General features: G+C 41.9%; 2 protein-coding genes across 29 annotated transcripts in view; both read left to right on the top strand.

The window, feature by feature from the left end:
* TACC2 (transforming acidic coiled-coil containing protein 2) overlaps window positions 1-16,969 on the top strand; it is a 118,911-nt gene extending 101,942 nt beyond the window's left edge. For all 28 annotated transcript variants that reach the window (XM_086900291.1, XM_086900294.1, XM_086900287.1 and 25 more), the window contains 7 exons: window positions 4,091-4,234; window positions 4,628-4,704; window positions 8,797-8,840; window positions 14,096-14,256; window positions 14,599-14,705; window positions 15,508-15,628; window positions 16,406-16,969. In XM_086900291.1, the coding sequence (XP_086756417.1) occupies window positions 4,091-4,234; window positions 4,628-4,704; window positions 8,797-8,840; window positions 14,096-14,256; window positions 14,599-14,705; window positions 15,508-15,628; window positions 16,406-16,471 (720 nt within the window). In that variant the 3' untranslated portion in view covers window positions 16,472-16,969. The remainder of the gene's footprint in view (window positions 1-4,090; window positions 4,235-4,627; window positions 4,705-8,796; window positions 8,841-14,095; window positions 14,257-14,598; window positions 14,706-15,507; window positions 15,629-16,405) is intronic.
* A 511-nt stretch (window positions 16,970-17,480) lies between these two features.
* LOC111931378 (uncharacterized) lies at window positions 17,481-19,388 on the top strand. The gene is made up of 3 exons (XM_023929981.2): window positions 17,481-17,619; window positions 18,430-18,546; window positions 19,099-19,388. The coding sequence occupies exons 1-3, from the start codon at window positions 17,565-17,567 to the stop codon at window positions 19,302-19,304; spliced, it is 378 nt and encodes a 125-aa protein (XP_023785749.1). The 5' UTR covers window positions 17,481-17,564; the 3' UTR covers window positions 19,305-19,388.
* The last annotated feature ends 4,229 nt before the right edge of the window (window positions 19,389-23,617 follow it).

The raw sequence follows: 23,617 nt of genomic DNA, 5'->3' as shown, positions 1-23,617 counted from the left end.
AGCCCCATGTTGGTCCAGGCACAGCAATGCTTGTAGACCAATACCATGGGTGTCATGTCAGGCTGGGAAGGACTTGTCCTTGCATAGCTTTGCTATTTCCGTGGGAGGTTGCTGGTGTTAAATTAGCCTATGATGACACCCCTTGTGACCTACAGTGACTGATGGCCTGGATTAAGTAGAACAGAAACCAGCAGATGACTGCAGTGACTTAAATTTGGATGCTCCTGGCAGAATTCCTTTCTGGATGGCTGGCCTTGTTCTTTTCTGAATGTTGTATAATTACATTTAACATCTGTTAAACAATGACTGGATGGGTAACAAGAATAGGATGATAAATAAAGACAGAAGCACTTGATACAACAAATTAGGTCACCTAAAATAAAGATTGAAAACAAGCATTTTGTGCTAGCACTAGGAGTGAGAATAAGGATGTGCAGTTTGTTGTTCTCAGGCAGAGAGGGGTTATTTTCCCAAATTTCTTGTCACAGACTTAACAACAGCAGGACCAGTCACTCACTTTTACATTGCCAAGTATTTCTGTCTTCCAGTGTTGAGGTGAATTAACACTTCTCTGTTGAACAGTCTCTGTTTGGACGTTGTGAGGTAATTTTTTAGTAGGTGCAACTCTAGTTGGGCTTGTGCCCAGCACCTTGTGGATGCTGAGGTGATGGAGAGTAGGGTGCTAAGACAGGATCCAGAGAAAACAGAAACTCAAAGGAAGGGCATGGGCAAAAATGGGATTAGTGCATTACAGCTTCGTGGGCCTCCCATGGAGGAGGATTTCCTTCAAACAGCAATGCCATTGATTTCAGCAGAACTGTACAGGCAGAAAACTTCTGCTTGGGCTTTCCTTGCCTTTCCACGTATTTGCAAGCACAGGTAGGTCTCACTTCACCTGCACTGACCTGTCTGCTCACACATCAGTTCAGAGAGTCCATCATTCCATGCACACCCAGTGCTTGGAGAGGGCAGCCTCATTTTCAGCAGGGCTAAACACACATTCCTCTAACTGCTCTGATAAAAACTAGTTTTCATTTTCAGTCCATTTCTCTATTTTCTTCCTCTCTGGCCTCCTGGAAGTGAGATAACTGCAGCTGGTTAATAGATGTGCATTTGTTTCCCTTCTGGTCAGGTTTCTGTGAAAGATTCTGGGAGAGAAGTGTGTTGAGCTCTCAAATATTTACACTAAGATTGCAGTGACCTACATTTTGTAGTAATTCCCCTGAAGACTCTAATCTTTCTATGCAAGGTTTAGTGACTTACAAATCCCTGCACTGATTATTACCCCAATTAACTGCTTACCTTCTCAGCAATTAGGTGTTAAAGCATTATTATTGGGTTATTTTGGGTAATACCATCATCCTGTTGGTCAGGTGCTGTTATTTTCTCAGGGTAGGAATATTTTGCAGTCAGCAAATAACAGTTACTGAGTTATGCATCAGTTAGGAGCTGTGTAAAATTGGCTTTTGAAATAAAATCATGATGACTTTTACTGGTTACTCCTGCCAGAGAGCCCAGCTGTAAGTTGTGCAGGGTGTTTCCAGAGTCAGGGCTACACTGGCTGGAGCACTACCACAAGCATTTCTGCTCAGTGGTTAAATTCCAAGAATTTTTATGGTCATTTTTGGAAATTTTAAGCAGTTCTGCACATCATCATTGGTATTATTTTGCACAATTTACTCAAATGCAAAGAGAAGTAGAGAAAAAACTGTATTAATGAGCTATTATGCACTGTATAAAAATACCTATAAGTACATATTAAATGCTCTACATGTCTTTTGCTTTAAAAATTGTCATCCTCCCAGCAGTTACTTTGACATGTTTTTATATGAATTTGAAAAATTTTGTGTTTCTTCTAGGCACAGTGAATATTTTCCAGCAGTCTCTTTATGAGATCCAGCAAATTACGCTGCAGGAGGCTTTTGAAATGTGACAGATGCAGTTCAACAGATCGATCTGAGGGGTGGCCTTTCTTTGAAGGACAGCTTTGATGATCTAATGGCTCTTTTTTTATCTCTCAGTTATTCCTGCCTTGTGATTAAGGAGGGACTAAAGTACATTTTTTTTTTTTAGTTTATGCATTTACAGAGGTGTCTGAGCTTGTATCCCAGGTGTATTTTTTTCCTATGTAGTTGTACATTGGGAGATACTTTTAAGAGCACAAGCTATGCAATTTTGACAGATCTTGAAATGCTTTTTCTTCTGGTAGGAAAATCCACTGAGTTTGACCTTCCACCTCCTAATTCTGCTGGAATTCATCATTATTTTGGGTGTTCCATGTTCAAGGTAGCAAAAACAGAGTAGGATAGCCTGCTACATAAATCCTAGAAGTGAGAGTCAATTGACTCCCAGGTTTAAAAACAAAAAGTAATGAGCAAATTGGTGAGATAAGTAAATGAAGATGCAGTGAGGTGTTCTATAAGTAGTGTTTAGGTTATTCTTGCTCTAATTAAATTTTCTTGCCTGGTCTTTTAATGTTGTTAGTGTTCCTTCATGTTTTCTACAGATGTGATATCCAGAACATCTGGTCCTGTGTGCATTGTGTACAATTTTTAATACATCTTCTTCAGTCAGGTGTGATAGGAGAACTCACAAGGGATTACAACAAAATTAACAGTGGGTTTGGATGCTTTCTGTGATCCTGGGCACTGTGAGAAGAACTGTGAGGAAGTGAATGTTTTATGGAATAGCATCTGGCAAAATTTCCTTTACCAGTGTTGAGACAAGAATATGTGATGTTGAAATTTATCAGGACTGAACCTTGATCCAGACATTCTCTATTCCTTTTCACATTACTGTGCTTCAGCCACTAGTGTGACTCTGTTATTTTCTTTAAAAAAATACAAGCAAAACAACTAAATCAAAACCACACCGCCTCCCTTTACAATAAAACACATGAAAATAATTATTTTTTCTTTCATGTAAAAAATAATTTAAATTCTCTTGATTACTACCCTTAATTATTGCAGATAAAGCTTAAAGACTTACGTACGGCGTTAGTGAACTTGAAGGAACAGAATACATTGTTTTATGCACAGTGTTAACAAGTAAACTGAAAAAACACATTAACCCCTTTTCAGCAGCAAGGAAGTGCTACACCAGGAAAACAGGATGTGAATATCCATTTCCATCAGGGGATGGAAAAAGGCATTGATCAACCTGACCATTGATCAAAGGCATTGATCAACTCATGGTGCAGCCCTTGTGGTGGGGACTTGGCAGTGCCCAGAGCAGCTGTGGCTGTCCCTGGATCCCTGGAAGTGTCCAAGGCCAGGCTGGATGGGGCTTGGAGCAGCCTGGGACAGCGGAAAGTGTCCCTGCCATGGCAGGGGGTAGAACAGGATGGGATTTAAGGTCTCTTCCAACCCAAACCAGTCTGGGTTCTATGAGCTGTCCTTTGTAATCTCAGCAGTTTCAATGTGCTGTAGCTTGGGTTGTTGACATCAAGAGTTGTTTCTGAGACATCTCCTGCATCTCAGTGGCACGTTCCTGTTCTTTGCTCTCCTCATCTCACATGCTGCTCTCCCCTATTTAATCTGGGCTGCTGACATGAGCAAAATTGACAGCTGCAAAAAAAGCCTCATTTATTTAACTGACTAATCGCATGCTGGACACCAGTGGGGCTATTCACATCTTTCATGTGGTATTCTTTATGATAGATACCATATTTAGGCCAGATCTGTGAAACTGAGCTGTCCTCTTGCTTGTAGTTTCTTGATTTGTTTTTATGGAAGCAGAATTCCCCTTAACAAGCTTTCTGCCTTCAAATCTGATTCCTTCTGCTGATGTGCATTTCTTGTGGATGTTGTGGTGAAAAGCAGTACATTTTCAAGATAAGCCCTTAAAATATTGGTGGCAAAGTGCTGTCTTTATTTTCTCTCTGTAAAGGTAATATGACTCTCCAGGTGCTTCTTATGGATCTTAAATATGTATTTGCTGATTGCTGAATTCAGAGCTCCTTGTTAGTGTTACTGCTGTTATAATTTAGAGGTGCACAGAACCCTACTCCTAACACCACACCCAGAAAACCCATGAGCTAAACACCTATTTAATGGTTTGTTTCTTTGTATTTAAAAAAACAAACACACAGAGAGAACCTGCTATCCCAGCAGATGTTTCCATCTCCAAAAGTGCGCTGTACTCCCGCATCGGCGCCTCCGACGCAGAGAGCACCGCGGCTCTGCTCTACCCCCAGCAGGACCTGGACTCTGCACTGAGGCTGGCCAGAGCAGAGGTAACTGTTTCCACAATTTGGGAAAGGAAAAACCTGCCCCTTGTTGTTCCCTTCTTGCCTGTTCTCTCCCAAACACTGTGTTGTGATCCCTTGTTCTGTTCTTGGAACCGACCTCAGCCACACTAAAGCAAAAGGTGCTACACTGCAAATTTCATTTGTTTTATATATGTGAAAAGAAGATATGATACAAAAATAGATCTTGATGGTTTTGAACCTCAGGTGTACGCTGTGCATCTTGACATTGCTATATAATTATATAAAATTGTAAGCTGCTTAAAATAGGAATAAAATTATGTGTTTTACAAAGCTATGTATCATATTAGTGTGGCTAGCCTTAGCAGTGAAAAAATGGGTATAATCCTGTGGGTTTTTTCCCTTTGTTTTCTGTTTCAGATTGTGGCCAAGGAAAGGGAAGTATCTGAATGGAAAGAGAAATACGAAGAAAGCAGAAGGGAAGTGATGGAAATGAGGTGGGTTATTAACTTGATCACTCTGTCTGAGAGCCTCATCTCAGCCTGTGCGTAGACACAGAGTACCATGCTCATACAATTGTTTTGCTTAGCTGAATTTGCTTCATTATTTTTAACTTAAGGCTTTGCATTGATCCTGAACTGATACTTCGTCTTTTCTCTTTATGGTGGGCATCACTGTTCAGGGTAATAAATGAAAACTTCTGTGTTGCTGGTGTTATTTACTCACTCAGAGTTTTACTCCGGGTTAATGTCAGGGAAGGATTTCCTCTGCTTTGTGTGTGAATTCTCACTAGGATTGCATAGTGAGGTTCCTATGGCAGACTGGGGGAGTTGCCTGCAGAGCTGGCAGGTGGGTGCACATGCCAATACTAAATTCACTCTCCACAAGAAGTTTTGCTTGGAAAAAGGAAAGAATGCAGGGAAGAATGTGCAGGTTTGCAGATAGTTGTGACTAGTACAAGCTGCCTCCAGGCCATCATTGTAGCAGTTGTTCAACAATAGAAATCAGACCAGTGTCAGTAGAAAGGCATTTCTTGTAAAGAAACCATTCTGGGCTATGAATGTTGGCTTTTAAGGAGATAACACTTTCCTTTGAACTAAGATGATTCTTTAATTACTGCACACACTAAGGTTGATTTTAGTTAAACAATAGTTCTCTTGGCTTTTGCTCTCTTGTTCCCTTTGAGAGCTGACAGAAGGACCCAGAGCTTTTCAGTTTGTTCTGGTTGTAGCTGTTCTATTTCTATGCCAGCCTGCCTCTATTACATTAAATATCTGTATACTGGAACACAGTTTGACCCTCCTTTCCAGCCCAGATCCTGCCACTTGCAAGGATAACAACAAAATCCCTGTAGTGGATGATGTGAGCAGTGCTGCTCAAAGAATCACTGATGCCTCCCATTCAGTCAGTTGAAAGGTTCAGCTTTACTTTTTTTTTTTTTCAGTTGGTAGGACCATAAGAAGGACAAAGCAATGAGCTTGGCTTGCTCACTGATCTGAACCTGAGAAAGCCATCAATTGCAAAAGAGAATGTATAAAATCATTCATGAAGTCTTTAAAGCTTACTATTTTCTACCTTCAAAAACCAGAAAAAGTGGTCCCCTCTTTTAACTCATAAATAAAAGGAAACTGTCAGATTATTTTAGCATTTAGCAGAAAGCATCCCTCCTTTAAGTAATAATATATACAGTTGCTTATGAGACTGAATTTTTTTTAAAATCCCTTCTGTTCTAGCACCAGCTTCTTCCCAGAGTGAAGAGTTTCAGGGATTTAAAGCTAAACTCTGTCTCTGGTGATGACCTACATAAGCAATTGCTTATATCCAGGAAAACTGTGCTTAGGGAGGGAGAGTAGAAGGGAGCTGCAGTGCAGAGCTCCACAAACACTTGCATGGGTGCCAGGAATTGCACATGGCAGATTGGAATAGCGGCAGCACAGGGCTCTGAGCCAAAGCATCTTAAGAAAAGCATCTGCAAAAGGCAAGGGCAGCCTCTTTATTTCTTTTTTGCCACCTCCCCGTGCCCAGCTGAGTTCTCTCACCTCCCTTGTGCTCTGTTGGGATGAGGAACAAAGCCCTGGCATAGCCCTGAAATGCTTAATGAGGAGAAACAGAACGGAGTGGCTGTGAGCAGTCAAACCCAGGGAGCAAAACAAGGAGGGAACAAAATGAGGGATTGTAAGGAATGTCTCAGTGTGCAGCTCACACTCGAGTGTGGTGCCTGCTCTGTTCTGTGTCGGGGTGCACGTGTCTGCTGCTGCCAGTGGGCACTGCCAGCCTTTGCCCTCATGGAAGGAGAGCCAGGGGTGACACAGAGCAGCTGGCACACTGGAGATCTGCACCTTCATCTTCCACACAGGCATTTGCTTGTGTGTGTGTCCACCCTCCATAAAGTCTGGTTTGAAAAAAAACCCACAATAACCAAGCCAGATTTCCCACAGGCACATGCCTGGAACGTGTGGATGAAAGGAAAAAATCTGCCTAATACTGTCACAAAACGGTAAATATGCATATGTGCACAAAGAAAGATCTCTTGCAAGTTTAAATGTTCAAGCAATCCATGTGTGGTAAATTAGAGATGCAGCAATAAGATATGACATAATGATAAGCAGGGAGTGAAGGGATTATTTAGAGTTGCAAGCATCACTTCCCAGTGGAGGAGAAGCAATGCTCCTGTACCCATGTCCTGCATACTGTAGCTGCAATATCCCAAATTCGTCTAAATTTCCAGGAAAAGATCAGTTGGAGGAAATTCCACTCCAGAGAACAGAAGCCAGAATGAGAAGGTTTAATAATGCAGTAGCTATGGAGGAGCTGAACCACAGTGGGCTGCACCATAATCCAAGAGTCTAATGAGAGGCAGGCAAGAAATACTTAATTACTCATTATTTATTTGGAGTTCTGATTGATTATGACTCTGTAAGGAGACTCAAGCAGATGACCTCTGAGACCTTTTGTAGCCCTGGATTCTGGTGGTTTTATGCCTTACAATGTGCAGTCAGTGAACAGACTGAAAGTCTCAAATATCAACATTTAAGCCTGTGTAATGTGTAAGCCTGGGGTTAGATGTGCCCTCCCAAAGAGGAATAACGTGGCAGCATCCTTTGGTTCCCCAGCTGCAATGAGCATTATTTAGGCTGTTTGACTGAAAGAGGCCTTTGACATGAATCTGGAGCAGATTCTTCCCTGGGAAGTGCTGCAGTGTTGTAATGTTGTGTTCCTTACCGTGAGTACCCTGAGTCCTTGGCTTCCTTTACTTGGATGATAAAACTTCCAAAAGGTGCCTTGTGTCACAAGGATGTGACAAAGCTTTGGAATCCTCATTGCTTACAGCAGGCTTCTGAGGTAATCTGCTTTGGACATGAAACCAAACCCTTCCTTTTGGGACAAAAGCCTTGCTGTTATCTTTGCTCTCCAAAGCGTGGTTTATGGTTGAAAGGAAAAATCCCAGTGCCTGGGGTAGAGCCGTGCTCTCTGCAGGACCAGGGCAGGGGAGATGCTGCTGACCTTAGGGCCAGGTGGCCTCCCAGGGCTCTGGGCTCTGTCCTGATTCAAATCTGAGGCAGTTCTGGAGTTACTGCAGTAGTTTTTTGGGAGCTCTGCAAGTTTCTCCTTTCATTACTGACTTTTATCTCAGGATTTTCCCACATTCTTTCTGTAACCTCACCTACTGCAGCAGAGCTCTGAAAGTGGAGCAAGTGGAAGTGAGTTTCCAAAGCTGTGTATTCCAACTCCAGTGAGCTCTTTTGAACATCCACTTCAGATGAAGTGTGGGGTAATTTTGTTTTTTGTAGACGGTCCTGCGTGGCTCATGAATCAAAGCACAGATCAGGCTAGTCTCATTTCATTAGCTTTATTTGGCTCTGGGAAGGGATGGATCATCTTTCTAAATCACATTTAATCTGCTTATTTTGGCTAACCTCTTTTTAAGAAGGAAATTCAAAGCCTACCGTGAGTATATGAAATAAAACAGTCTTAAAAGTAGCATTTTGCCACCTCTGCTTCGAAAACAGATTTGGGAAATGGGACATGATGGATTTTGTGCTACAAAGTTGAATATTTTCATCTTGTTCTTTTAAGTGGTGGTGAATCATTTAATCATGAGAAGATTAATTTAGAAGATGAGATGTATTTTGGATGATAGCCAACACTACTCCTGTTAGGTTTACTTGCTACCAATTATAAGTTTAGTTGAAGTTTATATTAAAAATAAAGCAACACAAGTTTGGAGAAGAGGGGAGAAAGAAATGGAAAAATCAGGCTCTTTGTAATTCTTGAGTTAGGCCAGTGTGATTATGTTTATAATCATGATGGGTAATGTTTCAAAAGACAGAATCTGTTTCAAAGCAATCTCTTCTTCCTCCCCTCACCTTTAGTGATTTCCATGGAGAGTTAAAAGTCAGGTGCAGTGTTAAAATTGTCAGTTTTATTTGTTATTTGGACAATAAAGAACATATAAAAGAGTGATGGGGTTTCTCTATCTCTTAAAAACACCACAGTTCAGTTTCTGATAGTGTTATTTGCTAAGTAAGCATGAGCAGTGATGTTGTTTGCCAAAAGTTTTTCTTTTTTTTTTTTTTCCCCTCTTACAGAAAAATAGTTTCGGAATATGAGAAGACGATTGCTCAGATGATAGGTAGGTGTTCCTACTGTGAAAGATGTTCCCTGGTTGAAGTCTGTGGGCTTCATTTTGATGCTGACTGCATCTGCTGATGCTGCAGGGAATTGTGAATGCATCTGAGGACACCAGAAAAGTCAGGGCCTCGTTTCACAGCCAGCAGCCCCCGGGCAGTTCAGGTAACGCAGAAAGCTCAGGGCTTTCCCTTCTGCCACAGAGCAAACTGACCCATAGGAAACAGGTTCAAATTCATGGGTTTCTCCAGGAGAGACTTTCAGTGACCTCAAAACCCCTTAGGCATCGGCTCACAGCCGTTTAATGGCAGATACCAAATTTAGCCCTTCACAACAACAGGGATTATCTGTGCTAAATGCATCGGTCAGACCAAAACCGAGATTAACTCCAATCCCAGCTGGAAGGTTACAAGTGCCCAATCCACCCCCCCAGTTACTGACACAGGGGTCTCCTTATAAGTCTAAATTATGACAAGCCTTGCCTCTCAGTAATTAAAAAAAAGCCTTTGCTAACAGCACGTGCCACAAATAACAAACTCTACGCTCAGTAGCACTTCAAACCCAAAGGTTGCAGGGCTTGTGTGGTTCCTTGGTGCTGGAGGTCTGGCCTCTGGGATGTGATTTTAAAGCCTCCTGTAAGATTTCTAAAGCTCTTTTTATTAGTCTGGCTATAGAAAGCACCAGTGGCTTGTGCTGCCTTGTAGTGCTTCAGCTCAAGCTGTTTCCCAGAAATGCAAATGGCTGAGTGTGATTTTAGGATCTCCAAGGCCAGAGTTGCTCAGAGGAGCCCCAGTATCTGGTGCTTTTGCTGCCTTCCTGGATTTTTTGGCCATTGGGAGACATCCTTTCATGTGAAGGGTAAAATGGACCTACAAATAAGTTTTATGAGAATGACAACTATAATAAATAAAGTAATGAATGAAATATATATAATAATGAGTAATAAACACTAATAATGTGCCAGGCTTCATTCTCTCTGTTGTTATGCATCCATTGCCTTTTGTTTGTACAACTGAGCCAATGTGCTGCTTTCTGATATGGTGTCTGTCACTGTCATTGTGCAGGTGCTCAAGTAGGAATGAACAGAGTATGCAAAGAGTTTATTTCATTCAGGTTTACAGTAAATGTACCCTGCTGTGGCTTCCACCTTGAACCTGGCCACTGCTACAGACACACAAAGGACCTGTCCTTTTTTTCCCCAAGCTATGCATGCAGTTAACAACAGATACATTCAAATTCTATTTTTGAGAAACAGATTAAAAAAAAATAAATCAAATTTTGAGACTGCAGTGCAGCAGTAAGAATAGGAATCCTGAGGCAGAGGCACAGCCTTGGTGTACATGCTACATTCCACTATTGCCACTTCCTCTTGTTGCAAAGAAGTGAAGGTTCAGTAAGTATTGGCCCATTGACTATGAGTAAATAGGCCTTTAAACTTCAGATTCAGAGTATCAGAGCCTCTCAGATGCTCTGTGGTGAGTTTTTATGGGCTATGGCTGTAAGTAATTTAATTTGCTGTCTGTTTGCAAAGGAACTGAACCAACAACAGCGACACAGAAAACGTCCTTTCTGTGTTAATGAGAGCAGTATGCAAATCCTACAGCATGGTAATACGTTAAATGTGAGGCTTCTCCCTGCATTTAATGTAAATTTTTGATCTAATTGTCCCACTTTGTCATGCCATTTCTTGTAAATTGCTGTCCTTTCCTATAAAGGAGTTTGCTTATCCGGATGCCACATGTGGAGGAAAATGTGTGTTTGTTATTTGCATGTATTCAGTGACCTGTTATCCCAGTAATGCCTCAGTGCTGAAGCAGAATATGCATCACAACAAAAGAAATGCCTGTGTTGTTTCTGTTTATCATTTAACCCTTCTGAACTATTTATACAGCCCTGTTAGAAGGGCACTGCACATAAACCAATTTCACCAGTCCCTTTGATGAATATTAAATGAGGTTGATAGGTCCTGCTGAGCTTTTTGTAGGCTGGTGTGTGCATAATGAATACTGAAAATATCCCATATTAGCAATATATAGCTGCCAATGTTTGCTTCTAAAGGCACTGAAAAATGTGCATTGCAAACAGCAATTGCCTTTGATTCTGAGGGCTGTGGAAGGTTTAGTGTTTGCTGTCATACATATATGGAACCCAAAATTACCCAGCTTAGCTGCTGTGATTACTTCATGCCACACTCTGCAGCCAGAGCTTGCAAGCTGTCAGTGTGGAAATCCCTGTTTAGTGTCACTTAGTGTATTTTTTTACTGATGCTTTATCTTTTTTTTTCTTTTTTCTTACACTTGCCTCAACCCCTAACACATTTTAGTTTACAATGAGGAATGGGGGAGAGGAAAGATGAGGTTTTCCAGGCTGTGCTGCTGCTTTGTGCTTGGTGCCCATGTTTGCTGTGACAGCCTGAGGGATCTCAGTGTTCCCTGCACCCCACCCTCCACACACCTGGGTCACAGCCAAAATCCCAGCCCCAATTCCTCTTCACTGACAGCTTTCTAATGTTGGTTTGGTTTTGGGTTTTTTTTTTCCTGTTTAAAATGTATCCTTATACTCTACATTTGAATACATTATGAAATTCTCCTTGTGAAAAACAGACAGATGTTGTGCATTACAAGTTGTTGCATTACTTATTTGCTGCTTTCCTAACAATTCCCGATTTTTCTATTTTGCTTCCGTTTTCGTTGCTTCTTGCTATTTGCTTGCAAAAACAAAACAGGCAAGCCTGGTAAGTAAAGCTTTTCACCAACTTTCACACCAGCATTTTGCATCTTTAGTTTCTTTTGCTTTTGTTCTCTGTTTGCTGCATTCCCATTAAGTCATGTGAGTAGTAGTGAGCTGAGCCTGAAAGCGGATCTGCCGTGGTGCTGCTCTGATTCTGTCAATTTGGATAGTGCTAGTCCTGAGCATACTGCTGTTATTGTTGGTGAGCCCTGGACAGACATGGAAGTCATTTAATTCAGATATCCTGATCACATAACCTCAAAAACATGTTTAGATTTAAGGATGTGTTACCGCTTACCTAAGATTTGACTGGCAGACTATTACCGGCACATTTTATTGAAACTAAATTACAGTCTTAGAAAATAGAAGGTCCCTTCCAACACAAACCATTTTATGATTTCATGAAAATATTACATATAACTAGTCCCCCTCCAGCCAAGTTTCTGCATTTTGTTGTATTTAGCCACTTTGGTTTGGGAGCATCACTTGGACGGGCATTGGAGCAACCTGGTCTAGTGGGAGGTGTCCCTGCCCATGGCAGGGTGGTGGAGCTAAATGAGCTTTAAGGTGCCTTCCAACCCAAACTATTCTGTGATTCTGTAGCATTTGCCCCAGTTTGCCATGAGTGAGCTTAAGTGGTGCTGGGGATTGAGTGGTGGAGGAGCTGATCCAGCTGAGGAGAGAGGAGGGCCTGCGATGTGCTGGAGGAAGAGGAGGAGCTCAGTAGTGGTGAGGGAGTGTGACATGAGTTACTAACTTCCTGATCAGCCTGGAAACAAATCAGGAAGTTGCTAAAATACCTCAGACAACACTCTCACAAAAAGTAGGGATGTGACATAAAAGCATTTTGGATGATTGTGCAAAGGGCTCTCTTGCCCTGCCTGGAGTTGCAGTGACAGAAGTGTTGCCAGAGAACAAGATCCTGCCAGGAAGGGCTTTGGAATTATCTAGGCAGGGTGTAATCTCCAGCATGATTAAACAAATCTACTGCTGGAACACAAAGAGACAGCCTCTGAGGTTTAGAAAAATAAACAAAAATTAAACAAAAATAAATTAAAACAAAGTCCGTTTTTGTTTTGATTAAGAACACATCAATTTTGACATTACAGAGGAATACAGGATGTCTCTAAGAAAGCAAAATAGAAAAGAATGGTTTTTAATTTTTAATAAAGTACTCAATATATCCAGTTGATGTTGTATTACAGGACTCTGGGCTTCTCTGCCCTGTAAAAGGTGTTTGTTCACCAGTAAAATAAAAGGTTACAAGCAGGTCCTGAGAACTTCTCTGCTTCTTTTGATCTCCTGTTTCACACAGAGCAAAATAAGCTGAGGTCAGGCTCTGCCCCAGCCAGGTGCTGTCAGGGGTGAGCAGAGGAGCCCAGGAGCTGATTCACAGTGTGGCATCATCCCTGCCCTGGCCTTGGTCAGGCCAGCAAAAATGTGTAGTTTTTGGATAGAGTATGCAAAAGGAAGAGATGAATCTCTGTTTGGAAATTGACAGTATCAGCTCTGGCATTTTTGAGCTGACCAGCACTATAAATGATTCAGATGAAATCTTCTGTTCAAATAAAAAACCCAAACTTTTTTTCATTCTTTATGTTTCCAAGTATAAAGGCCCGAATGAAAAGTTGTACATTGTGAAATGCCCCATGCTTTTTCCGTAGGAGAACTTTATACCTTACTTCAGTTTCTGTCATAAACCAAGGAAAATAGTAATATAAAACTCTTGTGTTTTGTGGGTGGGTTTTCCTTTCATTATTATTCAAAGTAGCCCTTAAAACATGGACACAAGAATCATAGTTTAGGATGTGAAGGAAACAATGCAGCATTTTGGAAGACAATGCCAGACCTTTTCTTCCAGCGTTATGCGGATATTCCAACTGATTATGAGGTCAGTTCCCTTGAAAATTCCTCCTCCATATGGATTTGTATTCCTGTTATGTTCTTCCCACCATCCCTGGCTTAAACTTAACTGTACACAGGGGGAGCTTGGCAGATGTTTTTTGCAGATTTTTTTACACTTAGGAAGTCTGTCTACTGTTAGATTTCCTTTCTGCCACTTGTTTTAGTAATCCTGAGAGCTGGTAAAACACTGCTTTTCCAAGGGAAGAATTGAATTCCACTGAACAGAGTGCAGGCATTTATCAGCAATGGCAAATAATTTGTGGCCAGTGCTAGGAATGTGCATAAATGTCCTTTCATTCAGCTAGTGCATCCTCAGGCAAACAGGGAAATCCAACACCTGCCTTTTCATGGCAACAGCTGAGTTCAGAGTGCAGAAATCATCAGTACAGAGATACATTCACATTTTCCCCCAACATCAAAATATTTAAATATCACTGTATTTAGCAACTGTTTTCCAAAACAGGCTTGTGTTTTTATATAAATCTGACTTTTCTGGATCCTGGTAACTTACTAATACACAAATAGGGCAGAGTACAGTAGAAACTATAGATGACAGTGAAATCAGTGGACTTGCTCCTCTTACCCTTCTGAAAACCTCTTTTCCCTACCCCTCTCTTCTTTCAGAGGATGAACAGAGAGAGAAATCTGTCTCCCACCACACTGTTCAGCAGCTCATAGTGGAGAAGGAGCAAGCTCTGGCCGATCTGAACTCGGTGGAGAAATCCCTGGCAGATCTTTTCAGGAGATACGAGAAGATGAAAGAAGTCCTGGAGGGCTTTCGGAAGGTGAGTCACATTAATGTCTCCTTTAAAGAGCAAAGCTGGGCAGATTCTGTGTACCAGAATATGCTGTGCTGCTGAACAGAAGGCAAGGCTTGTGTTTCCAGCTGATTCTGATGTCCTGCATGACCATAATCCTCAGGTGAAAGGTTGCAGCCAGCTATCAAATGCAAACAGAAAAATCGTAAAGCTCTTTGCATCATGTAATATTCTCCTTCAGGTGGCCTCTGTGGGGGTGTCAGTGTTGGACTGCAACCCTTTAGATAGCTGTGTGTGACTCCCACAAACAGGTACCTGTCCTGCATTTTAACCTCTGGGATTAAATTTGATGTCATCTTCTCTTTTAAGAATGAGGAAGTGTTGAAGAAATGCGCACAGGAATATTTGTCACGAGTGAAGAAGGAAGAGCAGAGGTATCAGGCACTCAAAATTCACGCTGAGGAAAAACTGGACAGGTAATTGAGTCATGGATTCACAGAATGGTTTGGGTTGGAGGGGATCTTAAAACCATCCCGTTCCACCTTCTGCCATGGGCAAGGACAACTTCCATTATGCCAAGTTGCCCCAAGCCCTGTCCAACCTGGCCTTGGCACCAGGGAAGGTGCATCGACTGTACATTTTTTCAGGAGTTCATGCTGCAGAAGGATTCCAATGGCTGGACCTCACATCCCAAACTGATCCTGCAATATGCAAAGCACAGGCTCTGTGATAGAGGGTGGAAAGAAATGCAGTAATGAGAATTTCTGCAATGTGCTGGTGTTTCTTCCAGCTCCTGACCATACAGAACACCTTAAATTTCTATATTTAGCTAATGTCTTGATGTTTGCCTAATGTCAAGGATCAAGAAAGGATCAAGAAATAAGCTATTAGCCAGTTTTTTCTAGATTTCCATGTAATAACCAATTAAGCCTTTTTAGGAATCAGGTTCAGGACTCACAGTACAGTCTCCTGAACTGGAGATCACCTTTGGAAATTGCTATAAAACAGTTCTACCCAAGTCATAATTTGTGATCCCAGCAGAGATATCTGAGAGGAGCATGAAAGGAGCAACACAGAAAAGAAAAGACTCTGCAGCCCTTGCTGAGCAAGAGAGGGAGTTGTGAAAAGTCTTTAGGGACAAATGTTAGAATATACCCGAGATACGCAGGAGGCAGCCCTGCCCTCTCCCCCCATTTGTTAAGGTGCTGTCCACCCTTGGACACCCTCTGCCCTTTCCTGTGGAGAGCCTGATGTGACCAAACGCTGTGTTTTTTGCAGAGCCAATGCTGAAATTGCACAAGTGAGAGGCAAGGCCCAGCAGGAGCAGGCAGCGTACCAGGCCAGCCTTCGGAAGGAGCAGCTCAAAGTGGATGCCTTGGAGAGAACACTGGAACAAAAGGTAAATCAGGAGTCTGCTCTCCCCAGAGTCAGACTCCACCTGAGGATTGTCCTGCAGCTCCCTGGCCCTGGGGACAGCAGCACTCCCCAGACTGTTAGGCAAAACCCCCATGTGCAGCAGTGAGACCCAGGTTTGATTTGAGCCCAGGTGTTTGGGGCTGGCTTAGCCTTGGCCAGAGCTTGGGGTGCAGCCCAGGCCTTGGTTTGCTTCAGTTCTCAGGTTTCAGACCTTGCTTTAGTTTTTCTCTCAGGCTCTGTTTCCCTTTTTAGTGCTAGCTGTAACTCCAATGCTAATTCCAAAGTGTCTGTAGGAAATGCCTATTTATATCTGTGTTCCCTAGCTCAGCCAAGGGAGCTCGCTTTGGCACAGAACAGCTCGTCCTTGCTTGCAGCTCTGCAAGGCAGGCTGAAAATATTGAAAAAAACAGAAAAGTGCAGCCTAGAAACAAAATTCCACTATGTATTATAGTGGTGTGCTGGGAATGACTGCTATGAAGCTGTCTGCTTTGGTGCTAAATTTGATTTATTAAAACTGGGGGAGCTGTATTTGGGAAAAAAGCATTTGTTTGAATGCATGTAGCTGTACTATGAGTATGAACATTTAGTTGTATTACATATGCCCATATATCTATATGGATAGATCTCCTTCCTGCTCTCAGCATTGGAGACAAGTTAATTTTCCCACACCTCTCCCACTGGTTAGGTGATATTAAAATTAGAAAAACCCTCATCTTAATGCAGCAGTCCTTTTCATAATATTTCATATTTTATTTTCCAGAATAAAGAGATAGAAGAATTAACAAAGATTTGTGATGAACTGATTGCCAAAATGGGGAAAAGCTAACTTTAAACCAAATTTCTGGACTTCAATATTGAGTGCAATATGACCATTGGCACACTGATGTCCATACATTTATGTGGACAGGTTATATTTTCACTTTTTCGTATGCACTACTGTATTTTCTTTCTAAATAAAGTTGATTTAATTGTATGCAGTACTAAGATGACTATCAGAATTTCTTGCTATTGTTTGCATTTTCATAGTATAATTCATAGCAAGTTGATCTCAAAGTTCCTGTATCAGGGAGATTGTCAAGTTCTCTAAGAAATTACAAATTGCTGATCCTAGCCTTCCCTTTGTACATGAGTTCCCATGTTGGATGTCTTTTGGATTTAATATAAACATGTATTACTTGCATGGGGACTCTTGCCTTAAGGAATGTAAACTTTATCTGCATTTGCTGATTTGTAAAATAAAATATAAAAAATAAAAAAAAAAAGGAAAATGCATGTCACAAATGAAATTCTCTATTGTAAATAAATTTTTTCGTTGAAAGTTGAAGATAAGTATGGCTCTGTTTTGTGTCCTTCACTTGCTTATTTCAGCACCAGATGCTCTTGGGAATTAATTCCTCCACAGAAAGCACTTCATGGGTCGCTGCTTGGAATACTTTGTGGGTCACAAGAGTCTGCTGCTTATGTGCACATATCTAGGTCTATATCTTACTGTCTCTCTAAATATATATATATATATGTATGTGCTGGATTTGGACCACTCAAGTCTCAAGCATAGGCTTAATCCTCCAAAATATTTAATGCTCTGACCCTGATCCAGCAAATCCCATGGGCAAATGTAATGAGGCTGTTGGAGGAGTCAGAGGCTGTGGCATGTGGTGACAGGATGGTTTTTAAGCATGTCTGGCACTAAAAGGTGAATACATTTCCTGCTCCTGGAAGAATTTGCCTGCAGGGCTGGTGGAGATGAGCTTGGTGTGATCAGAGGTGCAGCCGGAATAAGCTCGATAAGTAGCACTCTCGAACACCTCTTTATCCTGTAAGTTATCCTCTGCACAGGATTAGGGATGGAGGAGAAGCATTAAGGCTCTAATAGCAAACAAACTGCTTTCTTTGGCTAATGGTGCATCTCTTGGATCTCCATGATGTGGACAGTCTTCAGCCTGCTTCTTGTCAGCTCCTTTTTTGTCCTCAAAAGTAAGTCAACTCCTTTTTCTTTCAATTTTTACTTCATTTGCATTTCCTACCTCAGGCATGGCTGAGCCTCTTGGCTGTTCTGGGCTCCTCTCCCGGGTTGGATTGGTTTCAGGTCATTTTGTGTGTGGTTAGCAGCACAGAACTGCACCTCTGTAAAGATAAATATGTGTGCTAACAGATTCAGATGTCCCCACTGATAGCAAGGGTGGGATTTCTGCTCTGCAAGCTTCAAATGTGATATTTTAAATACCTTTCAAAGTCATGCTTGCCTTTGAAAATACCATGTAGTTTGAGGCAAGGAAAAGAAAGAGGATTGAGATGTGGTTGTAATGTTTAAACAAGAGCAAAACTCGAGATACACTGCTGTGCTTTCCAGCTGAATTGATACTTTAGGAGAAAAGGAAAATTGGATCATTGTAAGATTTTATGTGTATACAATGTGCTTTTTCATGGTACTGTGGACCAAAGATCATGATGGAGGGGGGAAAAAATACAGCTTGTAGGCTCTGCTCTGAAAATGTTACATGAAGATATGGATGCAGTTAAAGAACATTAAATTTTTCTTGTATTATTTTAAGTGCAGATTATAACAACTAAATAATCAGTGTTTGATTTTTTATTATTGTTGGGTTTTTGATCAGTATCTGAACCATTTCTAAAAAAGATATATTGATAAGACTTGCAGACTTTGGATTTTCCAAAACTTTCTTGCAATTTTTCTTTTATGTGTGCTCGAAACCATCCTAGAAAGACTGATGTTTTTAAATACTTCTTGTAAATTCTTCAGTGGTCTCTTCTCCCTTCACCCAGGTGAGGCACTGCAGTGTTACACCTGTGTAGGTTCTAGTGATGACGACTGCAACAGACAAGGAAGTCAGCAGTGTCCAGGCCATGCAGATGCCTGTGCAGTCATTAGAGGACAAGCAAGTAAGTGCCACAAATGTGTCAGACTTGTTACCTTTGTCACTAAAGAAATAAATCATCAGTGTTGGAAAGAGAAGAGTGTGTAGTAAGTTAAGGAGAAAACCAAATGTCTCCTCTCAAAATAAACCCCATTAATAAATCTCAGTCCTGGTTTTGTTGACACAAAATCCCACTGGGAATGATTTGTTGGTGTGCCACAATGAGCTGCACCCACTCTGTGTGAAAGCTGGAAAGAATCATTTTAAGTATTGCTCACTTTTTACTTAAGTGATTTAGCTGGAAATTAGCATTGGAAAAAAGCTAATGAGCCCCTGCACTTGGGCACATCCAAAGATATTAAGCTGCACCAGTTGCCTGTAAGATAAATCAGAGTTATTTAAGTGGGAGCTTGTTGCTGTGCTGCCGTGTGTTGCGGTGGTTTTCATTTGCTTGTGAGGAGCAGGCAGCCCCAAGGTTGCTGCTCATTGCTGGGTGCTCAGGCTGGTGCTGGGGCGGTGCAGGTGGGAGCAGGTGGCCATTTGCAGCCCCCCTGGGCTCACTGTGGCTCTGTTCCAGGTGGCATCATGAAATCCTGCTCGTTCAGGTCCTTCTGCGAGCGGGCGAGGAGGGACGGATCGAGGGCGCCCGGAGTGAGCGTCCACTGCTGCTACTCCAACAACTGCAACGCCAAGAGCACGGCTCCCAGGGTCACCAGCTCCAGCAGCTACCTCTCCCTCCTCATCTTCACACTGCTCTGCCACCCCTTGTTGAAGCTGACATGAGGGGGAAAAAGAAGAAAAAAAAAAGTATCTTGAAACAACAGCTCTGCCTTCGTAGCAAGGGATGATAATATTTCCTAGTCATGCTCCACTTATCTCACTAGGCAAAAGGTGTAGGAAGACCTGAGAGATGTTTAGATAAAAATTGTTTCATCTGCTAAATAGGTCTTGATCTCTGTGTAAGAAGCTCTGCCCTGTTGTTTATCCTGAGGGGTTGATTGTGTGAATACTTAACATTTTCCTGCAATTTAGACAGGGAGAAATCTTTGCTGCAGGTAGCCTGGTAGTAAGGTAAAGGGTAAATGTCTGCCAAATGCTGTTTACTGGTGGCAGGCAGTCAAAAGCAAGCTAAAATTTTCAAACACAAAGTGACTGAAAATTCTAGCAAGCAAGTTAATCTTTCAGAGAGCATTGGAATACTGGACAAAGCCAGGAAACTCAAAATGCAGATGATTTAGTATTAATACAAACTGATAAGAGAAGGTCATTAAGAGAATAAGGCATGGAGGTGTATTGTATATGATCCTGGTAGAGGGGCTGGAACTGGATGTCTTTAAGGTCCCTTCCAACCCAAACCATTCGATGGTTCTATGCTTTCTTGGAAAAAAACACCTTCCAGCCTTTTCTGATCCTTTGAGAACCTTACCACAGCATCAGAAGAAGAAGGAAAAAGAAGGGTTTGGAAGTTATTTTTGAACTGGTACCCCATCCAAAGATTGGCTCAATCTATCTCCCCTGCTGGTTTTAAAAACAAGTGATTAATCCTTGTCTTGAAGGCAAATTACAACTTGAGTGTATAATTCTTCTTGAGGTTTCAGTTATAATAGATAATTTTCCACTGCCCTAAACTTCAGACTTTGAGAGTTAGAGTGTATATATCCATCCATACCTCCCCCTTCAGTGATGTGATTGAGTTGAGGTGGTTTATGTATCCTTTTCATTTTGCAAAGTGAATTAAATTACTTGGAGGTCTTTAGAGGCGTAAGGGACTAAATCAATATTTCTAATAAACTCTTCCATGGCAGTTTTACCAAGTAAATGATCCAGAAAGGATCACATAGTAGAAGGCATTGTGCATCACTACCTCCTTTGATCTAAAACTCAGAGCACCAGGCAAGCAGTTGAGTGATATTTGTAGATTTTAATGTCCAGCTGTGATGATCTGGTCCAACCCCTGGCACACAACATGCACAGGATTGGCTTAAAGTCCAGCTGGTATAACTGAAGTAGAGGTGGTCTTTCCAGTTCTAGTTTTAGTTAGCTAGCAGGAAAAAGGTTAGGTCATCAAATTTATGGAACTCACAAAATAAGTGGCAAAGTAGTTCTTCCCCTAGCTTTGTGTTGTGACTTTTTTCAGTATAATCCTTCAAAAAATCAGTTCCAGGCAGTGTGTAGTAGAATTCTTCACACTGACCAAAATTTTATTAAGGTTGCAAACTCTAGAGAGCTGCTTCAAGGTCAGTGAGTGAACCCCCCCTGCAGAGTGTAGCCCTCTTCTGTCACAGGGACTGAGCTGTCTCCTTGTTCTACTGTGCTCTTTCCCCAGTGTGGATCCTTCCATCATCTCATGTAGACTGTGGATTCAGACTGCCTGGATTCTCCTGGGGTTTTGTTTTGAGATGAGCTCAGACAAGGCAGTTTGGTCTATTTTTAGTCTCTAGGCACCAGTCTGATAAAGCTGTTGAATATAAAGATTGCAACAATGCAGCAGATCTTGGCTGAGAATGTTAATTTGGACTCCAGCATCTCATCTGTATTAAAAATCACTTAAATTGGTGTAAATATTTTTCATTTCTTTCTCAGCTTGAAGCAGTTTCTTCAATCTCTTCTACCACAGGAAGCAGGTATTGATTGTATCTTTATCTTCATATGGTTCTGTAATGATAAATCTGTATTGAATGTAATCTCTGTATATGCTCAGTGCATTTCCTTAATGAGAAAATAAATTACATGCAATGGCTGACATTGTCTCTTGGTAAACACAACTGCTTCTTTTAATTGGGATTTCCAGCTGCATCTGGCGCTCTGTTTTCCTGCAGGAATCCTGTTGGGCTTTGTTGGTTTTTTTTTTTTCCTAATGTGGGATATATTTCTTAAATCTGTTGGATAAAATAGTGGATGTTGGTAGTGTGTTCTTGCTGCTATATTTCCATGGTAAAATAAGAAGGTAAATCTCTATCCTCTTGACAAACACCATCTGTCGTTCCTGCCGGCAGCCAGGACCGGGATCTTCAGGCAGCTCCCACCGCCTCCATCCCATCCTGCCTCCCAGCTCATCACGAGCCCTGCTTTGCTTTTTACAGAAAAAAAAAGACATTTTTGCTGTCCAATTATGACCCTGAAGTGTGCCTGCATGTGGATATCTAGGAAGGATAAAGCACTTCTGTGGATTGGTGTTTTTCATGATGGTCTTTGGTGTGAGCATTGACAGGAAGACAAGCACAGAGGAAAAAAAACAAACAAAAAACAGAAGGAATATTTTTTAAACTCCATTAAAAATGCAGAAAATATTTAAAATTTTTTACTGCCATGACTGCAGAGTTATTCCCAGTCACGGGTGCAATAGAAGTTGGTTGTTCTGAGGTGTAATTCCTGCTGCAGGCACAGGCTCCTTCTCCCTTCCTTGATGTCAGCAGCAGAGAGGCTGATGCTGAAATGCTTTCTGCAACTCAAAATTACAAGACTGCTTCTTCATCTCCTGTACCAGCTGGGTTTATGTAGTGACTCAGCTGGCTAAGTGCTGGGTTTGAATGTAGCTCTGCCCTCTTGCCTTCAAGGAAGGATCTCCAAAGAGATTCATGATTTCTAAGTGAGAGAAACTCCCATTTGTACCTGTAGCTCTGAATCATAATTGCCATTATTCCTTTCTATCCTCTTGATTTTGGCTGTACAAACAGCATTCCCTTATTTTCCTGTTCTTCTCAAGGGCAGCAGGAGCCTCTGGGAGCTCCTAGGAGGACACAGAGTGCCTTGAGCTCTCTTTAACAGAGTGAGAATGTACCCCTTAATTTGTGTCAGTGTTCATCCACACCTGACATTTCCACAGTGAGTGCAAAGTACCAATCTTCCCTTGTTCTTGGTGAGGAATAAGCAATTCTTGTGGCCTTGTAAATCTAGGTAGATCAGCTCAATACTGGCTGTGCAATTTGATGAAATTTTACATCTTAGTGTCACAAGCCACAGTTTATTTTTTAACCTTTTTTTCTCATGTGAGATTTTAGTCATGCATTTTTGTCCAGCAGGGATTAAACAAAAAACATGCTTGCAGCCTGTGTGACCATGTCTTTGTGTGCAAAGAAAGCCCAGCTGTGACAGATTTCATTGTGAGCATCACTCCAAAGGGCCTCGACCTTTCTGGACCTGCAGATGTTTAGGACACAGCCCAGAGCTGTTGGCTGTGGTTGGTAACACGCCCTTGGGGAGGAGTTTTGTGCTGCTGAAATCAGAATTCCTGACTGCAATTCCTGGAGCCCAAGGTTATCACCCTGCATGCACATACACTCCCTCTTATCACCCGCTGCCAGCAGTGCACGGGGTATTTTTAACTGGTAAATTTGTGACATGCTCAGATGTGGTGTATTTACTCAAAACAGAGTGGGGAGAAATGATAACAATCCCAAAAAGAGTCTAGCAAGAAATTCACCATGCTGGTGGCACTGGTACAGGTGAACTTTTTTAGTATCTAAGGAAAAAAACAAACCACAAATGAAAAGCCAATGTGGGATTGAGTTTGGAAAGAGCCACAGAAGCAGCTCGTGGTGCTTGGCAGGGTGGCTCCATGGAAAGTAGGTCTTGTCAAAAACATCTCATTTGAGGCTATGGGTTTTTGCTGATGAAGGCAAATACATGGATTTTATAACACATTTCAGATAAAATCACAGTCGTGATACACACACTGGGAGTTCAAGAGCCAGGAGAGTGAAAGACTGCAAAAACAAGTTCTCAGTGGAAAATCTTTCCAAGTGGTGTCTTGACAGAGGCGAGCTCCCATCATCTCCGACAACCTCAGGATGGTGCCATGAGAAGTGTCACAAAAGGCAGGGGCTGTCAGAGCTCTGACATGTCTGCATGGAGATATTCCTGCATGTTGCCATAGGGATGGGTTTCCAAGGTGATTGCACTTTTCTGGAACAAAACTAAAGCAGAGGAATGAGAGTGGGAGGATGGTGCTGAGCATTTTATCGTAGAATCACAGACTGGTTTGGGTTGGGAGGGACATTAAAACCCATCCAGTGCCAGCCCAGCCATGGCAGGGACACCTCAAACTGTCCCAGGCTGCTCCAGCCCCATCCAACCCAGCCTTGGGCACTGCCAGG

The sequence above is a fragment of the Cyanistes caeruleus genome, chromosome 8 (genome assembly GCF_971803275.1).
Source record: "Cyanistes caeruleus chromosome 8, bCyaCae1.hap1.1, whole genome shotgun sequence".
Lineage (NCBI taxonomy): Eukaryota > Metazoa > Chordata > Aves > Passeriformes > Paridae > Cyanistes > Cyanistes caeruleus.
The sequence above is the reverse complement of the archived record's forward strand: the minus strand, read 5'-3'. Positions and strand labels throughout refer to the sequence as shown.